Consider the following 21,216-nt stretch of genomic DNA (forward strand, 5'->3'; position numbering starts at 1 on the left):
TGGGGAGGCATAATGAAGCAGTGGATTTATAAAGGGCTGGATGTGATCGATGCAGCCAGGGTAATGGGGGAGGGGGTGATGATGGGCTATGGTATAGTGTACTGTGGTATAATGTGCTGTGGTACGGTGTGCTGTGTTACAATGGGCTGTGGTACAGTGTACTGTGGTATAGTGTGCTGTGGTACGGTGTGCTGTGCTGAACAGATTGCCGAGTTTTTCGCTGCCAGCCTGGACTTCCTGTCAGTAGCCCCCAGCTCCGCCTTTGGCTGGCGGGGGGTGGCCGGTGGCGCTGAAGCAGCGCGATGCGTGGCCAAGTACCGGTGGAAAGCGGCACAGTACATGTTCACCATCCAACAGGTGATCACCACCGCTAGACCACAGCCAGTGTGCTCCTTGCACAATGAGACTGCTTGCTCGCTTCCTCCAACACAGAATCAGAATCGGCGAGACGTTCGCTCCACTCACGGAGAGACCACTCGACCTAGTACCTAGGTAGACCAATCCAACCAGTTACAATCAATCAATCATCCAGCTCTCACAGTGTGACTGCTCCACCCACAATTTAGTTAAACTTAGGCGAGCTGCACTTTGTCACCATGTGATGTGTCGAAGGGTTGCTGGCGGGAGATCATGGGACAGACCCAGGTGCCATGGGTTGACTGACTGAGATGACTGGCTGATGCCCCACCTATGTTCCTTCTGTGCCAACTTGCTGTGTTTTATCCACCCGGCACTATGCTCTTAGTTGTGAGTCTTGCTCTTCTGCCCTCCGCTGTTATTGGAGGGCGACTAACTCCAACTGCCCAGTAGCGTCCTTCATGAGCCTCCTCTACAGAAGCCGATCTTGACACCGCTGGTACCAATTAATTAGCAAGTCTAGTCAACTCCATATCCTCCTGTACAATGGCGGAGCCAGGATTTTCAGGTAGTGGGGGGCAACCCCTCCAGCAATGTAAAATTATAGGAGTTGTTAGTCAGTAAGGACTTGTTCCTTGATTTTTATTCGACGCGTGCACGGCGATGGCGCAGCCATCGATCAAGGGTCGAATTCTAACCATGTGTGATCGGCATCGCGCTTGCTGAAGGTGTTTGCCTTCAGGGAAGTCGTGTATTGTATATGCATCTGTGCACAATTCTGTGAGCCACATATAACTGCTTTGCCATTACTTATTGCCATTTATGGACTCAGACTATTTTCCTATCATCGCATAGAGTCCCTACATAATAATATGCTACACAGTAGCAGTGGGAGTCGCAAAATGCCGATTTATTACTAATAAACCCCAATGATCCAATCGAAATTCAGGATTTTGATGGGATCAATTGGGGGGGCATGTGCCACCCCCCCCCCCCACTGGCTCCGCCAGTGCTCCTGTACCACATCCGCCCTTCTCTTTTCCAGTCTGTGCTGCACCCATGTAGCTCCCTCTGTGCGACTGAACAAAAACAGTTTTGGGCATGCGGTGACTGGGAACACAGCCTACATGCCCCAGCCAATGCAGCCTTGCTTACCGGAGGAGCTCACCAATGGGACTGTGTCCAAATCTTTCAAGAATTTGTGTAGCTCCCACAATACAGTCTGGTTAAACCGAGGATGAATCATAGGCAGGCCAGCCTGAATGTTTCTAACTATCACAGATGTTCCATTGGACGGGTCCACGTTTTGCAAGCATCGAGAAAGGAGGGCCTGACTGGCCGAGAAGACCCGAAACTTTGTGTGGAGGGACAGACCAGGTAGCTTCCCCACAACATGACATAGCTAATGAAAAGGTAATGCCGCCCGACTGATTCGGAGTAAGACTTCCGCTGGCAAACCGCAGCTGGTCATAAGTACACTGCCAAGGTATGGAAATATCTCTACTCTCTCCATAACTCTTGGGGAGTTGAGGGGGTGCAGTGTTTGATTCCACAGAATACCCAGGCAGGTCCTTGGTTTTGGTAGAGCTGATGGTAGGGCCCCCCACCTCTTAGTAGCACACTCCAGGTTCAGCAGCAGAGCCTCCAACTCCTCTTAGTGAGACACGGGAAGAGACCGCTCAATACGTACATTTCTACTGTAGGTCAGTTCTGTTAATGAGCTTGCTGAGATGTGTTTTTATACATGCCTTACTCACGTTCATACAGCCAGTTATTTTATTTTTTACAAGAGTCGTGCCGAACATATTTTACATCAACCATGTGTGATCGGGGTTGCCGATTATTATCACTCCCCCAACCAAATGTAATCGCCCAATCAAAATTGAGCTTGAGGAAACGTGCACTGCTCTACATAATCCCAGTTCAAGCACCCCTCTACTCCTCCTCCCCCCTGACCTGATCCAGGATGGCACCCACTGAGGCACGACGAGCATTTCCTATGTCCTGTTGATAAGCATTCACAAGGCATCTCCTCGGGACCCAACCAAAAGAACTCTGTGACTGAAAAAAAAAGCACTGCGCATGTGCGTGTGTGGGCAACACTCGGGCTCAAATAAGCACCTGGTGTGGTGTGTAAACATCGCCACTGGGGAGACAAAGGCGGCCGGGCGTGTTGCTGGCCACCCACCCCCTCGTGTGTTGCGCCGACCTTCATAGGTGCTACTCGCTAACCGCACTTGCCCCAACAGTCCATTAAGGCTATACGGGGGATCTTTGTCTTTGTGTAGTCGCCCCCGGACTCGGTGCCGTATGAGGAGGCTATGGCTAACCGGGCGGTGCTACTTAGCTCCACCGAGAGCCGTGAAGGCCTGGCTCAACAGGTAACTCACTCGCTCCTCACTCACTACCAATCATTGCTCACTTCTCATCCACTACTCTGTCACTACTCACCCATCCACCAATAATTCAACCAATCACTCACGCTCACTTACTATTCACACCAATAATGCACTTAATCACTCACCAGTCACTGAACCACGAACAAAACTACTCATTCACCCACTTTTCACCCACCAATCTCAACCACTCAGTACTTGTTAAATCAGTCACTCAATCTAACATGATACTCACCACTTGCTCACTCATATGCCTACCACTTGCTCACGACTCACCGATCCCCTAATTCACTACTCACCCCTAATTCACTACTCAACTACTCACTCATTCAATGGTTACTACTCACTATTCACTTAACCCCATACTCACCCACTGGTCCTTCGCTCTTCCACTTACAACTCGCTAAAGCACTCAAGCACTCACTACTTGTTAAAACACTCACTCACCACCCAATCGACTACCACTCAATTGCTACTTAATCATTCATTACTCACTAATAAATCATTGACTACTTGTTCATTACTCAGTCAACCATCTACCCATTGTACGAAGTACTCACTGTGCTATGCCAGGCTCTTTGCCACGTCCTGTGTTCGGTCATCTGTTATGCCAGGTGGGATAAAGTGCTGTGTTACTTTTTTACGTACTCATAGCCTCCAGACTAGCAAGGATGGAACTACCATATTGGTCACGACAGCCTGCGTGTTAGAATGTAACAACCCTCTCGCTGTCTCTGCTCCTCTTCACATGTTTATATTTTCTATCGCGCTGAGTCTATGGTAAAGTTTCGTAAAAAATATATTTCCGTGCGTTGGAAATGATGAATTAAATATAATGTGACTCGTGGTTCCTGTATGAGTAATTTATAATCCCACGAGGTGCACCAAACACTCGCTTCGCCGACTGCCACGCATGTTTCTTTATGTCACCTCGGAGTCAGGGCACGGTATGGAAAGTTGTAATAGCGTGTTTTTGTATTATTTGTTTGTCATTATGAGGTTCTTACCCGTCCCCCACTGGACATCTGTGAAAAAGAGCTTAATAGCTCATCGAATTCCTCCTCCATGATGAATATTTTGATTCTGAATGCAAAAGTCTCCCCCCTCATTCTGACAGACGGGAAAGACAGTCCCAGCTACTGAATTGCCATGGGTCGTAAGGTGGTGCTGCATGTCGCCTCGGAAATTGCCTTGGCTGACGCCTTGGCATCACTGCTCCCTCTCAGCCTGCTGTGTACAATAGGCTGTGGTGAGGGGATGTGCCCACAGAAGCGCGTGCCCCACGATGCGTTGCGATTCCCGCCAACGGGCTGCCTATCACGTGACGGAAAACGGCAGGAGCAGGCAACCTGCAAAGGCACCTGGGGCACCACGCAGGCACCTCGTTTTGCCGTGGATATTTCGAGCTGTGGTTCATGTGTGGACAACGCACGCCGCAACGGTCCGGTGCATGAGCGCGCAAAATATATATTGTGGATTGCATTGCGTCGAGCGATTGCATTCGCTATATCACCGACTACAATCCACACTTCCATTGTGTCGGTGCGAGCACTTGCTTGTGCCATAATTCTGATTACGGTCGGTAATCCATGCAGGATCACCGCAGTGTGTCAAGCACTCGTTACAGCCTGTGCTGGTAGCTGTGTCACGTGTTATTATTCCAGGTCTTCTCCTGTTACCCCTGTCTGTCCCCTCTACATCTGCATTGGCTGTGCTGTAGCAGTGCTGAACCAGGCTGTTCCTGTTCTGCTGCTACTTCTGTTGCTGCTGCTGCAGGTGTTACAGACCCAGGAGAAGCTGCTGCGGCTGGAGCAGGAGAAGGAGCACTGGTTACTCGAGACGCAGCTGGCGCAGGCGCGGTTTGAGAAGGAGACAGCACGCTGCCGCCAGCTGGAGACGCGCTTGCACGTGGCACTGAGCCAAGTCAGTGCCGGTGGTAGCGGCGGTAGCGGTGAGGGGCAGGAGGCAGCGACAGCGCAGGAGGGGAACATGCGAGATGCAGTGGCACAGTACGACGGTGCTGGCGCCAGCACGCCGGTGAGTGTGCGGCGAGCCGAACGCAGCGAAACCAGCAAAAGCAGTGTGAGAGCCACTCGTCTTAATATATAACACGGTGTGCTAGAGCAATGAAGGAAGCTGTGGGAGAGAGATGTTTTCAGAAGCAACAGTTCTCCAAAGAGATATGAGAGAAAAGAGATGAATTAAGAAGAGAAATGAAACATGCGCAAAGGGTAAAAGCCCCATATGTACCTGTGCAGAATTGACCAGGTTATAAACGACCCTCTGCCCTCTCCTCGGGCATGATTAAACTATTCAACTATTGTTATTTTACCAGGTAAGGCCCAATGAACTGTATAGCTCTTTTGCAGAAGTGACCTGGCCACAAACCATAGCTCAATGAAGTGGCTTATCATCATGTGGACATTTCGAGCAGCCAAATACTCTAAAAGCGTGATATTGATTCTAAATGTGGAGGGAAAAACCGGAGGACCCGGAGAAAAATCCATGTGACCATGGTCAGAGAGTAACACGTAAACTCCAAATTTACAGGCGTCAGTGTCAGGATCGAACCCACGACCTGTATACCAGGTGAGATAATTAACATCTCGCTACCTTGGCATCCATTATGCAGCTGCAAAGCTTAACGGTTCGCTAAACTGGGCAACTAAATGACTATGCACATTCGTGATTGCTAGAACCAGAAGGGATCTGTTGCTAAAAGAGTGGATGAATTACACTGGTCAACACACGTTTTCTGGCATAAGGTATTCCAACGGGTTTTTAATGTAATTTTGGGGTGCTGATTCCAAATCTGGCATCAGTTTTTGTATATCACATCAGGTTTTTGAGATATCAAATATTGCATTTTCAATAAAAACTGCAGAAGAAAAATATTAAATAAATGTGGATATCTACATAAGATTATATTATAAACACACTATCCTAAAAATACAGCACCATATTTTAACACTAAAGCAGTGACTGACTCGCAATAACTTGCAATCATAAGTGACAGAGTTAATTTCGGGTAAAATCAATGAAAATGGGGTATGCCGATAGCATAAAAATGAGATGTGATAGAGCAAATCTGAGATCAGATTTGGAATCAGCACCCTGAAATTAGTCTAAAACAGCTGCAAAAGTCCAGGCCAGAAAAACATTTTTTTTTGTTGACCAGTGTTAGTAGCGGACTTGAGTCGATGATTAACTGAATTGGTAGCAAATGTCGATTTAAAGCTTTCGTGACTGCAGAGATTCATCTTCTTGGTTCTTTCGGTAAAGTCACGTAGAAGGGAAACGTCGTGAGAATTATTTTATTATGTTTTATTTTTATTATTTTATTATGTTTTATTTTTATTATTTTATTATTTCCCTTCTACGTGACTTTACCGAAAGAACCAAGAAGATGCTAGCAAATGAATAGCGGATGATTGGTTTAGTTGCTGATGTATAAGAGAAAAATAACGATTTCACTATTTGGGAGATGTAGAATTTGGGTTATGATGCTGACACAGTGACCCAAGCTTTCATTGAGCAAACAAACGCCACAAATCATCCCATGCATCTTCTTCACATTAGCAGTACCCTCAAATAAATGAAATCGCCAGGCATCTTGCGTCTGGAGTTGAACTATGGCAATAATAACCTCTTTGACGAGTATGCTGACATGGCCACCTTGTGTCTCTTAAGACACTCTTGCCTTTGTCTCCGCAGCTCGGCCGGCTGTCAAGCTCAGAGGCGGAGGAACCGGTGGGTAGCTGTCGTGTCCATGTGATACCTTTTTGGCAGTATAAAAAATGACGTGCGAAAAAATTAGAATAGGTTTTTACCCTTTCTAGAAATCATGCAGGTATTGTGTTAAGATGTTCAAATACCAAATAGATACCTTTTTGCAAGGCATCAAGTCTGCATTTGAACATCTTAACTCCACCTGCATTATTGTCGGAAAGGGTAAAACCTATACTCCTTGGTTCTTTCGGTAAAGTCACGTAGGTATAAAATAAAATAGATCACGACGTTTAGGGCGCAACACAAGCGTCTGTCATCAGGTGGGAAAGCACTTCATAAAGAAGTGGCTGGGTCTAGTGATGTTAATGTGAGAAATTAGCATGTAACTGGGCAAGGAAGTAGCTATGATAATGTGAGAGATTAGCATGATGTTAATGTGAGGAATTAGCATGTAACTGGGCACGGAAGTGGCTATGTTAATGTGAGAGATTAGCATGAAATAACAGCTGACATAGGTAGGTAGGATGGAAACATCACAGTCAGTTCAGACTTTACCTGGTTAATAACGTCCTTCCAATGATTGCTCAGATTGTACCCATCATCTCGGTTGAAGTTGTGTTGCGCCCGAAACGTCGTGATCTATTTTATTTTATACCTACGTGACTTTACCAAAGGAACCAAAGAGTATGGATTCCTGCAGTCACGAAAGCTTCAAATCAAGGGTAAAACCTATTCAAATGTTTTCATCATTGTTGACATTGGCAAAAAGGTACCATACATTTGTAATAATACTCTTGGAGACGACTTGTGGAATCGGTCCTTTTATTTATTCCAGTTCACAAGTACTCCCCGCTGCTGGCAGGCAACGGGAAGTGGGCAGACAGACCACAAGAGACGCACCGCCATGTGGCACTCGGAGCCCCGCTCGCGCGTGGCCCCTCTCTTCCTTCGTTCTTCGTCTGACCACGTGTCGTTCATCTCTCCCCTTATTTAATGCCTGGGTCACGTGGTACGCTCCAGCCAATCCTTGGTAGCCTGCGCCGAATCTTCTAGATTCCCCATCAACTCCTGGGACCACGCCCCTGACTTCCCATTGGCTGAGGCCAAAACCAGCAGAACCAATCACCCTAGCTGGCACCCCTCGATCACGCCAGGGCCATGCTCCCAGGCTCTCCCCCCATTGGCTGTAAAACAGGACCGGCAGAGCCGATCACCATGTGAGCCGGACATATGCTCTTATTACATCACCCCCCCCCCCCCCCGGTGTAATAGTCAGCCTTCTCGGCTGGGAAAAGGGTGACAAGCCGATCCAATAAAGTTGATTATTAGGGCGTCCAAGACGCATTAACAAGTAAAGGGGTGAAACAGGCGTCTATGCGCCGAAAAAAACAAAATTAAAATCACCCATGAACAACAGACACACATTAGGGCGCCCCTGTAGTGCGGTAACAACAGGGAAAGGACTGCAAGGCAATCAATGCTATCGAAACGGAAGAGATTTCGACCGCGTACGCGACGCGGGACCCTCTTCGCTTCCTGCGCATGGTCGCCTTGCCGCCGGATCTGCAGGTGGTTGGCGTGGAGAAGAAGAAGAATGTTCAGTTTCGGTCGTATCCGGGGTAGGTCCCGTTGGAGGAGGGACGGCGGGGGTCTCATCATCCCTCAAAACCTGTTCATCTGCGGGGGGCACAACACAGCCCCGCTGAGGATCAACGGGCGACGCAAGTGGCACATTCGGCACAGCAGACCCCGGCAGGTCATCAAGTGTAGATGAGGGGTCGGCACGCGGGTCAACGTAGGGTTTAAGTCGCGACGAATGGACGTACCAACGACGTTTTCCGTACTGGACGCGAACACTCTGTAGGTTCCAAATGTCCACCAGCGTCACAGGCCCCCGCCAAGACCTGTGCAGTTTAGGGGACGTGCCCACTGGCACCTGAGGGCAGTGGAGCCATGCCAGATCGCCCACCGACCAGGGCATATGAGTACGCGATCGACGCGCATACCTCTCGTTCCTTGCCTGCGTACAGGCCGTCGCACACCTAGCGGCCTCTCGCGCCTCTGTAAACCGTTCAAGCGAGTCCCGTACGTGATCAGGCAAGGAAAGGGACGGTTGTTTACTCGGCGTACCCAGTCGCACATCAATGGGGGGTACATTCTCACGGCCATACATCAGGAAAAATGGCGAATATCCCGTGGACGTGTGCAGAACCATGCGGTATGCCGCTAAGATGCCCGGTATGTGCAAGTCCCAATCGGTCTGTTTTTCACTCACCGTGTGACAAAGCATAGCCGAAAGGGTGCGGTTAAATCGTTCCACCATGCCATACGTTTGCGGATGGTAAGGGGAAGTGCGGATTTTCTTTGTGCCCAGCGCATCGCAAACATCCTTGAGCAATTTGGAGGAGAAGTTACGTCCCTGATCTGTGAGCAGCCTTTCAGGTGCTCCTTTATCCATGACATAACCATTCAAGAAAGCATCAGTGATGGACGCGGCCGTTTGGTCAGGCAGAGGCCAGGCCATAGGCCATCGAGAAAAATATTCTACCCCAACCAGAAGGTATTTGTTGCCCCTAGCCGATGGAGGGAACGGCCCCAGGATGTCCAGAGCGACTAGTTCGTTGATACGGGAAACCTCAATCGAACGTAGTGGCGGCACATAATGTTTCCGAGGCGGTTTCCTCTTTGCACAATCATGGCATGACCGGACAAAGTCGCTAACGTCTGCTGTCATGCCGGGCCAAAAAAAATCTTTCTGCATTGCGGCCAAAGTCTTCTGCACGCCGAGGTGCATTAATTTGTCAGCTTGCAGAGTGCGGAGCAGGTCATGGCGAAGGGATGTAGGCACGACCAGGCGTGATCGGTCAGACAATCCATCGGTACACATCAATAGTCCCGCCCGGCCCCGGAACATCTGTCATTTCCATCCCGCAAAATGAGCTCTCGGTTTCCCGATTAGTTTCCTATGACCGGACAGGGCGAGGTAGGCAGCGCTGCACAGTGGTGCATACCCCTCGGACAGGCGCATGGAGGAATGGGTGGCAACCTGGAGAGCGCGTCCGCGTTGGCATGGCGAGCACCCTTGCGGTACGTGATATCGAAGGAAAATTCCTGTAACAATTCCAACCACCGAGCCAATTGGCCTGATGGTTGGTCCAATTTTAATGAGTGTTGCAAAGCTGTGTGATCAGTGCGAACGAGGAATTTCCTTCCATACAGGTACGGCCGGAACAGCCGGACAAAATGTACGATCGCCAAAAGTTCCCGCCTCGTCACGCAATATCGTGTCTCGGCCGGGGACAGAACCCTGCTGCCGTATGCAACCACTCGTTCGACTCCATCTTTACGTTGCGACAGAACGGCCCCGATGCCGATATCGCTATCATCCGTGTCAAGGATGAACGGCTGGGAAAAGTCTGGGTAGTCGAGCGTAGGCGCCGTGGCGAGGTGGTCCCGAAGCGAGTGAAAAGAGCGTTCCTCCTCCGGACCCCATTTAAACCTCTGAGTTTTCCCCGTCAGAACATGCAGTGGTTTAGCCAGTGTCGCAAAGTTCTTAACGAACCGGCGATAGTAGGATGCAAACCCAATAAAGCGCCGAACGTCGCCCACCGAAGTGGGTGTGGGCCACTCTCGGACACATTCCGTTTTCTGCGGGTCAGTGGACACGCCGTCCGAACTGACGATGTGACCCAAGTATCGGACGGAGTGTTGCAAAAGGTGGCATTTATTTGGTTTAAATTTTAGGTCCGCCGAACGCATCCTCTGAAAGACAGTCTCCAGGCGTTGGAGGTGTTCCTGGAACGTGCGGCTGAAAACGATGATATCGTCTAAATATATGAGGCATGTCTCCCACTGCAGTCCCGCCAGTACCAGTTCCATCAAGCGTTGGAACGTCGCCGGTGCCGCATTCAAGCCCATAGGTAAGCGGTTAAACTCAAAGAGGCCTTGTGACGTGCGGAACGCCGTCTTTGGTTTCGACACGTCATCGAGGGGAAGCTGCCAAAAGCCCGACGACAGATCGAGGGTGGAGAAGAAATTTTCCCCTGATAAAGCGTCCAATGAGTCGTCCATCCGTGGTAGTATGCATCCGCCACGGATATCTTATTCAACCGCCGGAAATCTACACAAAATCGCATTCCACCATCTTTCTTCTTAACCAGTACCACCGGTGCGCCCCAAGGACTGTTGGACGGTGAAATAATATCCGCCGCCAACATGTCATCTACCGCGCCGCGCACGTGTTCCCTTTCAGCAGGACTCATGCGATGCGGGTGCATACAAATCGGAGGCATCGCACCGGTGTCAATATGGTGCGACAAAAGCGAGGTATGGCCGAGATCCAAATCATTTTTACTAAAAACGTCAGCATACTGTAATAACAATGACTGCAAAGCTGTCCTTTGCGTGTTTGACAAAGATGAATTTTCCCCGCACAAGTCTGCGATCCACCGTTCCTGTGAACGATCGTGTGGCGGTCCATCGGTGGGTGTTTTAATTTGCGGCTTTCCGTCAAAGCTGGCGAAATCGGTAGTGGCGTGAGCCAATACCGATCCAACCGGAACAACGACCGGGTCCGGGCCCCCATTCAACACCTGTATGAACGGGGCCTGACCCGGCCGCACGATCGTTTGAGCCGCTACCAAGGAAAAGGATTTAGCCACCGAATTGGACAGGGATAATAGCACACCCGTCGCACCGTCCTTAGCATGAAAAGGTTTTCGGTAACGCAGCGGTATAAGCATTTGCGAGCCTGACAGAATCTCTACCGTGGCAGCCACTATGGTGTTAATTGCGTTACCCGGGGGCGAACGGGCCAGCAGGGAAGGCAGGAACGACATCCTACGACCCCCTGGCATTTCTAAACAATCCTGGTCGACCAGTATCTTAAGTGGCATGCGGCGCAAGAAATTGGTGCCTAATAGGCATGGGATGGCCAGTGAGCGAGAAATCAACACAGGTCCTTTGGCCGCAATATTACCGATAGCAATGCGTACATGGACTTGCCCGAAAATACCCATGCTACCCCCATTTGCAGCCACACACGCGTCATTAACCCGGCAGATTCGTGACATGGGAATAGACAAAAAATGAAAAATGACATCGGAAATGATGGTGGCAGACGTGCCAGTGTCCACCAAAATACGAACGTCGATCCCATCGATGGTACCCCGTACCGTCGATGAGCCCGACGCAGCGGCCACAACCCTACGAGCCAATTTTTTCCATTGTGTAGTAGAGCGTGGCATTGACCCAGATGAACCACATTTATCATTTGAAGTGCAACTATGTGTGCGAGTGGATGAATGATGTGACAAGACCTGCCGGGTGTCCGATTTGTGCCGACTCGCCCGATGGTGTCGTGGATCTGCGCCCGGTGGAGGAGATGAAGGTCCACTCGGCGGAAGCGGCGAAGGCAGAGGTCGGCAGCGGCAGTCGCGGGCAAAATGGCCCCATCGGCCACACTTAAAACACGTGGCCGTCGTCGGCCGGCGGTCGGTTGGCCCGGTCCTCAGCGCGTGGTCGACCTGCGTACTCACCACGCTGGTCGCGCAGTCGTCGTCTCGGGATCCAGTGCGGAACAGCAGCCACCACCTCGTCGTCGCCGGAGTCATCGGAGCAGTGGACGACCCGCCGTGGAGACCACCCTAAAGGTGGGCCGTCTATTTCTGGTTTTCCCGTCCATGCCGCCATCTGATCCCAGCGCTTGAGGTTGAATTTAGCGTCCAAGCAGCGCGCCACCCATCGCGATGTAAGCGTTTCGTGGCCGCATACCGGCAGCGAGATGTTGAGTTCCTGGGACAGCTCTAGCATTCGGGAAAGAATGAGAGGATCGAGGTGATCAGCCGTCGAGTCTGGGTAGGCGGCCATGGCTAACGCCAACAGCGCCCCCCGGTAAGCCAACGGTGATTCCTCTGATCCGCGACGACGTGACATAAATTTTCTCGTGGCCGCCGTTGGCGGGTCGTAAAACTCCGCCATCTCTGTGAAAGCATCACGAAGCGTCTTCTTCTTGGTCGCCGGGATGGATCGGAAGACCGCCAGGGAGACATCATCCAACAGCGTGGGCAGCGCCTCCAGCGCCTCCGCCTCCGTCCATCGCACGGATCTAAAGGCCGACTCGAAGCGCCACGTAAAAGCACTCCAATCGCTCCCGGCGATAAATTATTTGATCTGTGGAAGACAATGTCCGCGGTGGCAGGCAGACGCCTCGAGCGTCTCCAATTGCGCTTCCCGCGTTCTGCGCGTCTCCGTCAAAATGGCGTCGGGTGGCCGCGTGGTGGCAGCCTCGTGCAAGATGGCGTCCAACGGCTCCGTCGCAGCCGCCCCGGCCAAGATGGAGGCCTCCCCCCACGTGGCAGGAGCAATGGCGGACGTCGATTCCCGCCGAAGATCTTGGTCCTCGGCATTAAGCTGAACCGCTGGCGGCCGACCCAGGGCCGTTGAGGACGCGACCGCCGTCACCAGATTGAGCAAAATCGCGAGGAGCGACTCGATCTGCTCCGCCATCAGCCGCCATCCTTCGTCCGCCCTTGAGGTGGTCGTTTCTTCCTCCCGTCGGCGATGAGCGGCGTCAAGGGGAGCAGCAGCCGGAGGCAGAGGAGCCGTAGCTCCCAGCAGATCATCCTCGTCCGTCTCCACAACTTCCTCCGATGGAGGGTCGGGTGGGTTCTTCTTTCTGAGGTGCTTGGACATCTTGAAAATCGTCCAAATGGTCCTAGAAGAACTTCTGACACCAATGTAATAATACTCTTGGAGACGACTTGTGGAATCGGTCCTTTTATTTATTCCAGTTCACAAGTACTCCCCGCTGCTGGCAGGCAACGGGAAGTGGGCAGACAGACCACAAGAGACGCACCGCCACGTGGCACTCGGAGCCCCGCTCGCGCGTGGCCCCTCTCTTCCTTCGTTCTTCGTCTGACCACGTGTTGTTCATCTCTCCCCTTATTTAATGCCTGGGTCACGTGGTACGCTCCAGCCAATCCTTGGTAGCCTGCGCCGAATCTTCTAGATTCCCCATCAACTCCCGGGACCACGCCCCTGACTTGTCTTCCCATTGGCTGAGGCCAAAACTAGCAGAACCAATCACCCTAGCTGGCACCCCTCGATCACGCCAGGGCCATGCTCCCAGGCTCTCCCCCCATTGGCTGTAAAGCAAGACCGACAGAGCCGATCACCACGTGAGCCGGACATAGGCTCTTATTACACATATAACTGTTTGACCCGAGCTATAAGTGGTCTGATACTTGCATTGCCTTGGTACTGTTCGCCTTTTGGCGTTCTCTGGTCTAACACTGGTGGTGAGACAAGGCCATGAAGAAGACTGTCTCTGGTGTGGGCCAGTTTCAAGGAAAATGCATATATGATCAAAGAATGTTTGTTTGTATGTTTTGGCACAAGTACATGTGGTTAATGCAGACTTGATGCCTTGCAAAAGGTATCTCTTTGGTGTTTGAACATCTTAACACAACTACTGTTTTATTGCCACAAAGGCTAAAACCTATTCTAATTTGTCCATCATGACTGTCCTGTGTTTGTGCGTTTTGGGGAGCGGTTGTATCGTGGTTAGCGCAGTGTGCTAACCACCACCCAACACGTGCGCTGGAATTTAATGCGCAAATTTTTTTTTAGCTCACCGGTCGCTAAGCTTTCAGAACAATTTTCACCACAAAGTTATAAATTGGATACAAAAATGCGTGTTGAACTTGTACACGTGACGGTTTAAATTTTTTCACACTGTCGAGTGGAGGAGGCTACTTTGAGACAAATTTAGCCAGATCATTACGCGAACGATAATTATTGATGACAATGATGATAATAATAATGTGGCCGCTCTCCATGTCCCCCAAGTCTGTGCTGGAGGATGGGCGCGAGCAGCTGATCAAGCGCCACTACACAGCACGCGTGACTCAGCTTGCCGCTCAGCTGCAGCAGGCGGACAGCAGAGCTGTCCACTTCCACGCAGAGGTAAGACTCACGGGAGTCCTGTGGCCTTCTGGTCGTGCATATTTTCAGCATGGTTGATTCAACACAAGCAAACTCTTGACCGGTTTTGACAGAACAGTGTCTCATCAGCAAAGCCAGGCTTGCTGGTGAACTGCCAGAGGCAAGGATTTTTTCTTTAAGATATCGATCCCATTTGTTATTTTGTGATCAAACCAGGTTCTTTACATTTTCTTCTTCTGCTAGCCACGAGAGGACTCCAGGAGAGAGTTCGTGGAGATTTGCTATTCTTCTGCTGAAGGAACGCGCGCAGACTACAGTGGTTTACAATATGGTATATAGTTGGGCCACAAGTGCACTGTGGCTGTGTCTTTCATTTTCCATTTGTGGAAGAGATTTTGGCATTGGCCTGTTTATGTTCTGATGCGGTCGATGGTCACACCAGTGTCCTTGAGGAATGTCAAAGCCAGGAAATCCGATGTTTGGGTCTCAACAGAGGTGTTTATTCTGGATGCTCGCTCGTGAAGAACTCTGGACAAATGCCATCATATCCTAGTGCCTTGTTGGTCTTTGTGGCTCTGGCGGCCTCTTCCACTTCAGCGACAGTGCACGGTTTGCTCAGATCTGTTGCTTGCGGTAGTTGGCTCAAGGCGATGGCGAGTTGTTTCCGGACAGCTTGTTTGGTGAGCTTGTCCATGCGTTCCTTTGAGCAGGACAGCAGCATTTAGGAAGCCACGACAGTTGCTGTAGTTGTTGGTAGTCTGTGTTCTCTTGGTTTTGAGGCACCTAGGTTCCTGCGGAGCTGCAAGGCTTTAGGGCCAGAGTGAGTGAAGTCCAAATCTGCGGTGATGTCTTCCCATTGGTGTTTTTCATGCAGAATTGAGCAACTCCAGAAGTGCGATGCCCTTATCTCGGTCACCAGTTCTGACGAACTATTTCAAGTGTTGTTCTGTTTCTGAGTGACAAATTGAAATGTACGTTTTTCCGATAATCCCTTAAGCTGTTGCCCGACAGCCGCTTTATTCGAGTTTCACCTTCGGCTTCATCATCTTCTGAGTGACCCCATTGTTTGGTGACTGTTGGAGTCGCCCCACGTCTATAGCCGGGTAAGCAGCTGCTGGTAGAGGTGGTGATGTCCATTCCTTATTTGGGGGTCTTATCTACAATGATGACTGTCACAGACATCCACCCTACATCCTTCCTTGTGGAAGAGATACGGATGTAATGCGAGCGTATGTGGGGTTTCGCCGCTCCAGCCCCTAAGCCAACCAGGCACCACGAACCATCGGGGGCAGGATCTAAGGGCGGAGCCCGCGGGCGTTAAGGGGGGGGGGGGTATTATCTGGAAAGTTCTTAAGGGGTGTGGTGAAGGGCAGAGTCTGGGTGACGTGGGAAGAGGATATAAGGGGGAGCCGGAAGGGGCTCGGGGTCAGTTGGTGGGAGCTGGAAGCTGGGCCACGTCGGGAGTCTCCGCGAGCCATCGGCCACGTGGAGACGCGGAGACGGCTCCCAGCGCGCCGTCTGCCAGCGGTGCACGGGAGCGGGGAAGCGAGAGAGCGGCGCGGGAGCGGGACGTTAGTTCCGCGACATGCCATGGAGTGACCGGGAGAGCGGAACGCGAGCTGTCCAATGACGAAGAAATAAAGAGACGGAGACACAGTCGCTTGTCGTCGACCCGTTTTATTACACGTAGATGACACGTTCGTCATCTGGCCACATGGCCTGCCAGCACTGAACCAATTTCTCAACCACATCAATTCCATACACCCATCTATCAAATTCACCATGGAAGTGGAAAAGGATGGCAAGCTACCATTCCTGGATGTTTTGATCGAGAAGAGACCTGATGGCTCGTTGGGACACTCTGTCTACAGGAAAGCCACCCACATGGATGCCTATCTAAAGCCTGACTCCCACCACCATCCAGCCCAGAAGAATTCCCTCATCCAAACACTACACCATAGGGCCCATTGCATATCCGACCAGCATCACCTAGCCAGTAATCTGGAGAACGTACACCAAACCCTCAGGATGAAGGGATATTTTGACCATACAATCCGCAAAGCTGTCTTCCCAGCCATGGGGAGACAACCATCTGAGGATCAAACCAATACCATCACTTTGCCATACATAGCAGGGGTTACCAAAAATATTTCCAAAATCTTAAACAAACACAAGATCCAGGTTGGTTTCAACACAGTACACAAAATCCGTGATTTGAACCCATCTGTAAAGGATGTGATGCAATACCCGGGTGTCTACAAACTGAGTTGTGGCTGCGGCAACAGTTACATTGGGGAAACGAAACCACATGTCTCGGACCGCGTTTGCGAACATAAGGCAGATCTGAAACACGGCAGGACAAATACCTCTGCCGTTGCTGATCATTGTTTATATGCAGTGGGCTCACACGAAATTGACTTTTCCAAGACGAAGGTACTCTACAAACCCACCGGCTATTATCAGAGATTTGTTCATGGAGTCATCCAGATAGAAAACACAGACACAACTTCAACCGAGAAGATGGGTACAAACTGAGCAATCATTGGAAGGACGTTATTAACCAGATAAAGTCTGAACTGACTGTGATTTTTCCATCCTACCTGCCTATGTCAGCTGTTATTTCCGACTCTGTGTGTCTTTCTCTCTCTCTCTGCATCTCTCTCCGATCTCTACTTCAATGACCCGGGTGCTGCCGCGGGGTCCACTTTCTGTCCCACCTCCTTCCCCCCCCTTCTCTCTCCCCCCCTACTGCCAAGTCCTATATAACCTCGTGCCACGGCAGATCTCGCCTACTTCAGCAGTTTTTTCTTGCAGTGGTTGTCCCACCTGATGAGAATTGCTTGTGTTGCGATTGAAACGTCGTGATCTATTATTTTTCTACCTACTTGACTTTATCGAAAGAACCAAAGAGTATGGATTCCTGCAGTCACGAAAGCTTCAAATCAAGATTTTGAAGGGTTATTGATGATGTGTTGTCGCTTATTGCGGTGGACTTGAGAGCGTAGTCTTTTTGGCCTTGGATGACGAAGGTGGCTGAGAGGCCATGGTTAGGGTGGTAGATGGCAGGGTGCAACCATTTATTTTGCAACTCGCTCGTCCGCTTGATGTCCTCCTTTCCTGTAAAGCGACAACGTCCGTGTTGTCTTCCCATGGGTTCCTGACCAGCACGTCACGTTAGGTCTTGAGAGTCCTTCAGTGCTTGCTTGCTTGCTTGGTCCACTCAAAGACCTTGTCCCATCAGATTCTGGTCTTTGATTTAAAGAGCCTTTTTTCAGGTATTTAAGCTCTACTGATCATATCTCGCTTTGAATCCACAACATCCATTTGTGCCTAGGTGATGGGACGAATTGTGTTTATGGTAACATGATGATGCGTAACAGGTGGGTTTACGAAAAAGTCTACCCATCTCCCACTCATGTAGTGGATTGGGAGTGATACGTGGGTTATACAGGAAGCCACACCAGCTTATCACATTTACTCAGTTGCAATTTTAATCACAAATTAATACACAGAAATATTGAAAGTGTGTATTTTTTCCTTTAGTTCAGCATGTTATAAATATTCCGTTAGATAGCCACACAACAAACACTCATAAAATGGCATATCGGTTGTGTCATCTGGATGTTGTGTAATTTGGATGTTTTATCACCGTGTTTTTTTGCCATAGTAAGTTTGCACGATCTGGCATTGTGTAAGAAAGATCTCTCGAAAGTACCTCGAACATAGTTCTGTGACATCATCATCAGCTGGGGGCCTCTCCTGAGTATGACTTGATGTTACTGTGAGGATCTAATGTGACAAAGCCAATAGTGTGGTTGGGTTATCAATGGGGGGCAGGGGGTGGATGGATAATCATTCACAGACATTACTCAATTGGGATTACATACAGCAGCAATCAACCCCCCTACTGGAAGAATAATGCTCACTTGCAGGCCAGGTGCTGAAATCACCTCGTGCTGCACAGGGACAGCTGCCACTGGGGGGTGCCTTTTTGAATGTTTAGATTTAGATGTGATGCAAGTCGCTTAAACCATGGGAAGTGTTCAGAGCTGCCCCCTGGTGTATTGGAGGGCACTCTATCAGAATCACAATTGATCGTCACTATTATGATGAGTGCTACTGCCCCTCCTGTAGTCTGTGTAGCTAAGTTAAGGATGCCTTTTGTGCGTGTGTATGCCAATGGAGAGCGGTGATGTAGCGGTCAGTGCTACGCTGCGCTATGAACCCAGCGACCCGAGTTCGATTTCTGCTTACGGCCACCCCAACACCAGCGACAATTATATCTAAACCGATCCTGGGCCTCTGCTAGGTCGACTCAGCCTCAAATAAGCACCTGGTGCGGTGTATAACATCACCACTGGGAGGGGGGGGGAGGCAACGCGGCAGGGCGTGGTGGCCACCCACTCCCTCGTGTACTGTGCTGTTCTTCATTGGTACTCGCTAACAGCGCTTGCCCCAGCAGTCTGTTAAGGCGAAATGGGGGATCTTTGTCTTTGTGTGTATGCAGTGCCGTGCTCTCAGCAAAAGGCTCCGTTTGGCAGAAAAAGCACGGCAGCAGATTCAGAGCGAACTTCACACAGCAAACCAGAACCTCAGCAGTCTGCAGGTGAGTCGAGTCATGGAGTCACTACACTCATTAATCCATAATTCTTATGAGTCAATATCAGCGTCCTGCCAATTAAAAAATTCCTATCACTTGCAAAATTACGCACAGGTTTCAACACTGTATTGAATAATCGCACCCTAAATACCCTACCACGTTCATCGTGTATCAACGGGTTCAAACAGGTGACACTTGCATTCTTAATTACTCCATTCCTCTGTAAAATCTCTACACGTGTGGAGTGGGCTTCCAGGCTATCCCAGCGAAATCCCTTCAACGGATTGAGGTGCCTGCACTTATGTTGCTGTTTCCACTGTCGCTCCTCTCGCTCTTTCCCACGGTGTCACTAGAGCACCGAGACGCCCACCTGACAGACAGGGCTCGATTGTTCCATCGTGCTTCGTTTCAGCACTGCCGCTTCACGCGTTGTCAGTGTTCACGCTCGGTCACTGCGTGCCCGGGAAACTCTCACGGGGGGGGCTACGCGGGGACGGAGAAGGCCAGAGGCATGATTGCAAAGGGGGGACCTGGACGTGTTTAATTACTGGGTACCTGCAGTGTCACGGTCGCTCTCTACGTATGAGGCGTGTGAATGATGCTTCTGGGCAGTTGGCAACGGTTACCTCCCAGCAACAATTGGAGGAAGAGGAGCAAATCTCACAGCATAAAGCAGAGCACCGGGTGGCTAAAACACCAAAAAGTAGGTGCAGATACTCGCCTCAGAGTCACAGTTATTCATTGTATTATAAGTAGCTTATTATAAGTTTCATTATTACGACCTGCATATTCCTAATGGCTCTAGTGTGTTAACCAATGACACTTACAGGTGAGTGCCATCACCTCAAAGTACACTCAACCTGGCAAGTGCCCTCCACCGTGTAGTGGTCTGTGTTGGGTGGTGGTGGTGGTGTCATGAGCGGTTGTGTAGCAGTTAGCGCTGCACTGCGCTACGAACCTGGCGTCCCGAGTTCGATTCCCGCTCACAACCAACACCAGTGACGATTATCTAAACCCATCTTGGGCCTCCCATAGGTCGATTCAGCCTCAAATGAGTACCTGGTGCGATGTATAAACATTGCCACTGGGGAAAAAAAGGCGGCCAGGCGTGGTGCTGGCCACCCACTCCCTCGTTTGCCATGCTGGCCTTCATAGGTGCTCGCTAACAGCACTTGCCCCAACAGTCCGTTAAGGCTATATGGCGGATCTTTGTCTTTGGTGTCGTGCAGGATGAGCTCGCCACCACAAAGCGGAGCTATGAGGACCAGCTGAGCATGATGAGTGATCACCTGTGCAGCGTCAACGAGACGCTCGCAACACAGAGGGACCAGATCGACGCCCTCAAGCTCGCCGGCAAGGTGTGCATGCTCATTTGCACACGTCTACGTGTACTCGTGTGTTTGCCTTTACATGTGTGTGTCTGCATGTGTATGTGTTTAGCCTGAATGCCCAGCCACCACATGCCAAAACAGATTTTGTTTAGCTGGACAGGGGCGGCACAGGCTAGCGATGAGATGGAGTGATGTAATGCAAGAGGATGTGGAACTGAGTGGACTTGGGGATGACGAGTACCAGCAGTATCAAAATCGCCCTCTGTGGAGGAGGCTCGTGAAGCATGCTCCTGGGCAGTTGGAAGCAGTCGCCCTTCAGCAACAGCGGAGGGTAGAGGAACGACGCTCACAACAACGAGGGGAGCGCCGGGCGGCTAAAACACAGCAAGTTGGCACAATAGGGGGTACAGTTGGTGCATCGGCCATTCATCTCAGTCAGTCAACCCATGGCATCTGGGTCTGTTCCATTACCTCATGCCAGCGAACGTTCCACACTTCACGTGGCCTTAAAGTGCACCAAGCCTACTCTTAGGTTCTTTCGGTAAAGTCACGTAGGTAAAAAATAAAGTTAAAAGTTAATAAAATTTCGATTTAAAGCTTTCGTGACTGCAGGGATTCATCTTCTTGGTTCTTTCGGTAAAGTCACGTAGAAGGGAAGTAATAAAATAATAAAAATAAAACATAATAAAATAAAATAATTCTCACGACGTTTCGGCTACAACGCAAGCAGCCGTCTTCAGGTGAAGAATGAGACACTACCAAGCTAGGAGCTTATATATAAGCTGGGTTGGAGGTGGAAGAGCGCCTTAACAAAAATAATGTGCATATGAAGAGGAATTTAGCATATTCATGGGAAATG

The 21,216-nt window shown here is 50.2% G+C and overlaps 1 protein-coding gene across 5 annotated transcripts in view; it reads left to right on the forward strand.

Moving 5' to 3' along the window:
- Window positions 1-21,216, forward strand: part of PPP1R21 (protein phosphatase 1 regulatory subunit 21) — a 124,628-nt gene that overhangs the window by 91,463 nt on the left and 11,949 nt on the right. For 3 of the 5 annotated variants that reach the window (XM_078864670.1, XM_078864668.1, XM_078864669.1), the window contains exons 16-22: window positions 205-357; window positions 2,646-2,738; window positions 4,530-4,790; window positions 6,444-6,503; window positions 14,331-14,447; window positions 18,934-19,032; window positions 20,256-20,384. In XM_078864670.1, coding sequence (XP_078720796.1) covers window positions 205-357; window positions 2,646-2,738; window positions 4,530-4,790; window positions 6,444-6,503; window positions 14,331-14,447; window positions 18,934-19,032; window positions 20,256-20,384 — 912 coding nt within the window. The remainder of the gene's footprint in view (window positions 1-204; window positions 358-2,645; window positions 2,739-4,529; window positions 4,791-6,443; window positions 6,504-14,330; window positions 14,448-18,933; window positions 19,033-20,255; window positions 20,385-21,216) is intronic. The other 2 variants (XM_078864671.1, XM_078864672.1) reach the window with 2 other exon arrangements.

The sequence above is a fragment of the Lampetra fluviatilis genome, chromosome 18 (genome assembly GCF_964198595.1).
Source record: "Lampetra fluviatilis chromosome 18, kcLamFluv1.1, whole genome shotgun sequence".
Classification (NCBI taxonomy): domain Eukaryota; kingdom Metazoa; phylum Chordata; class Hyperoartia; order Petromyzontiformes; family Petromyzontidae; genus Lampetra; species Lampetra fluviatilis.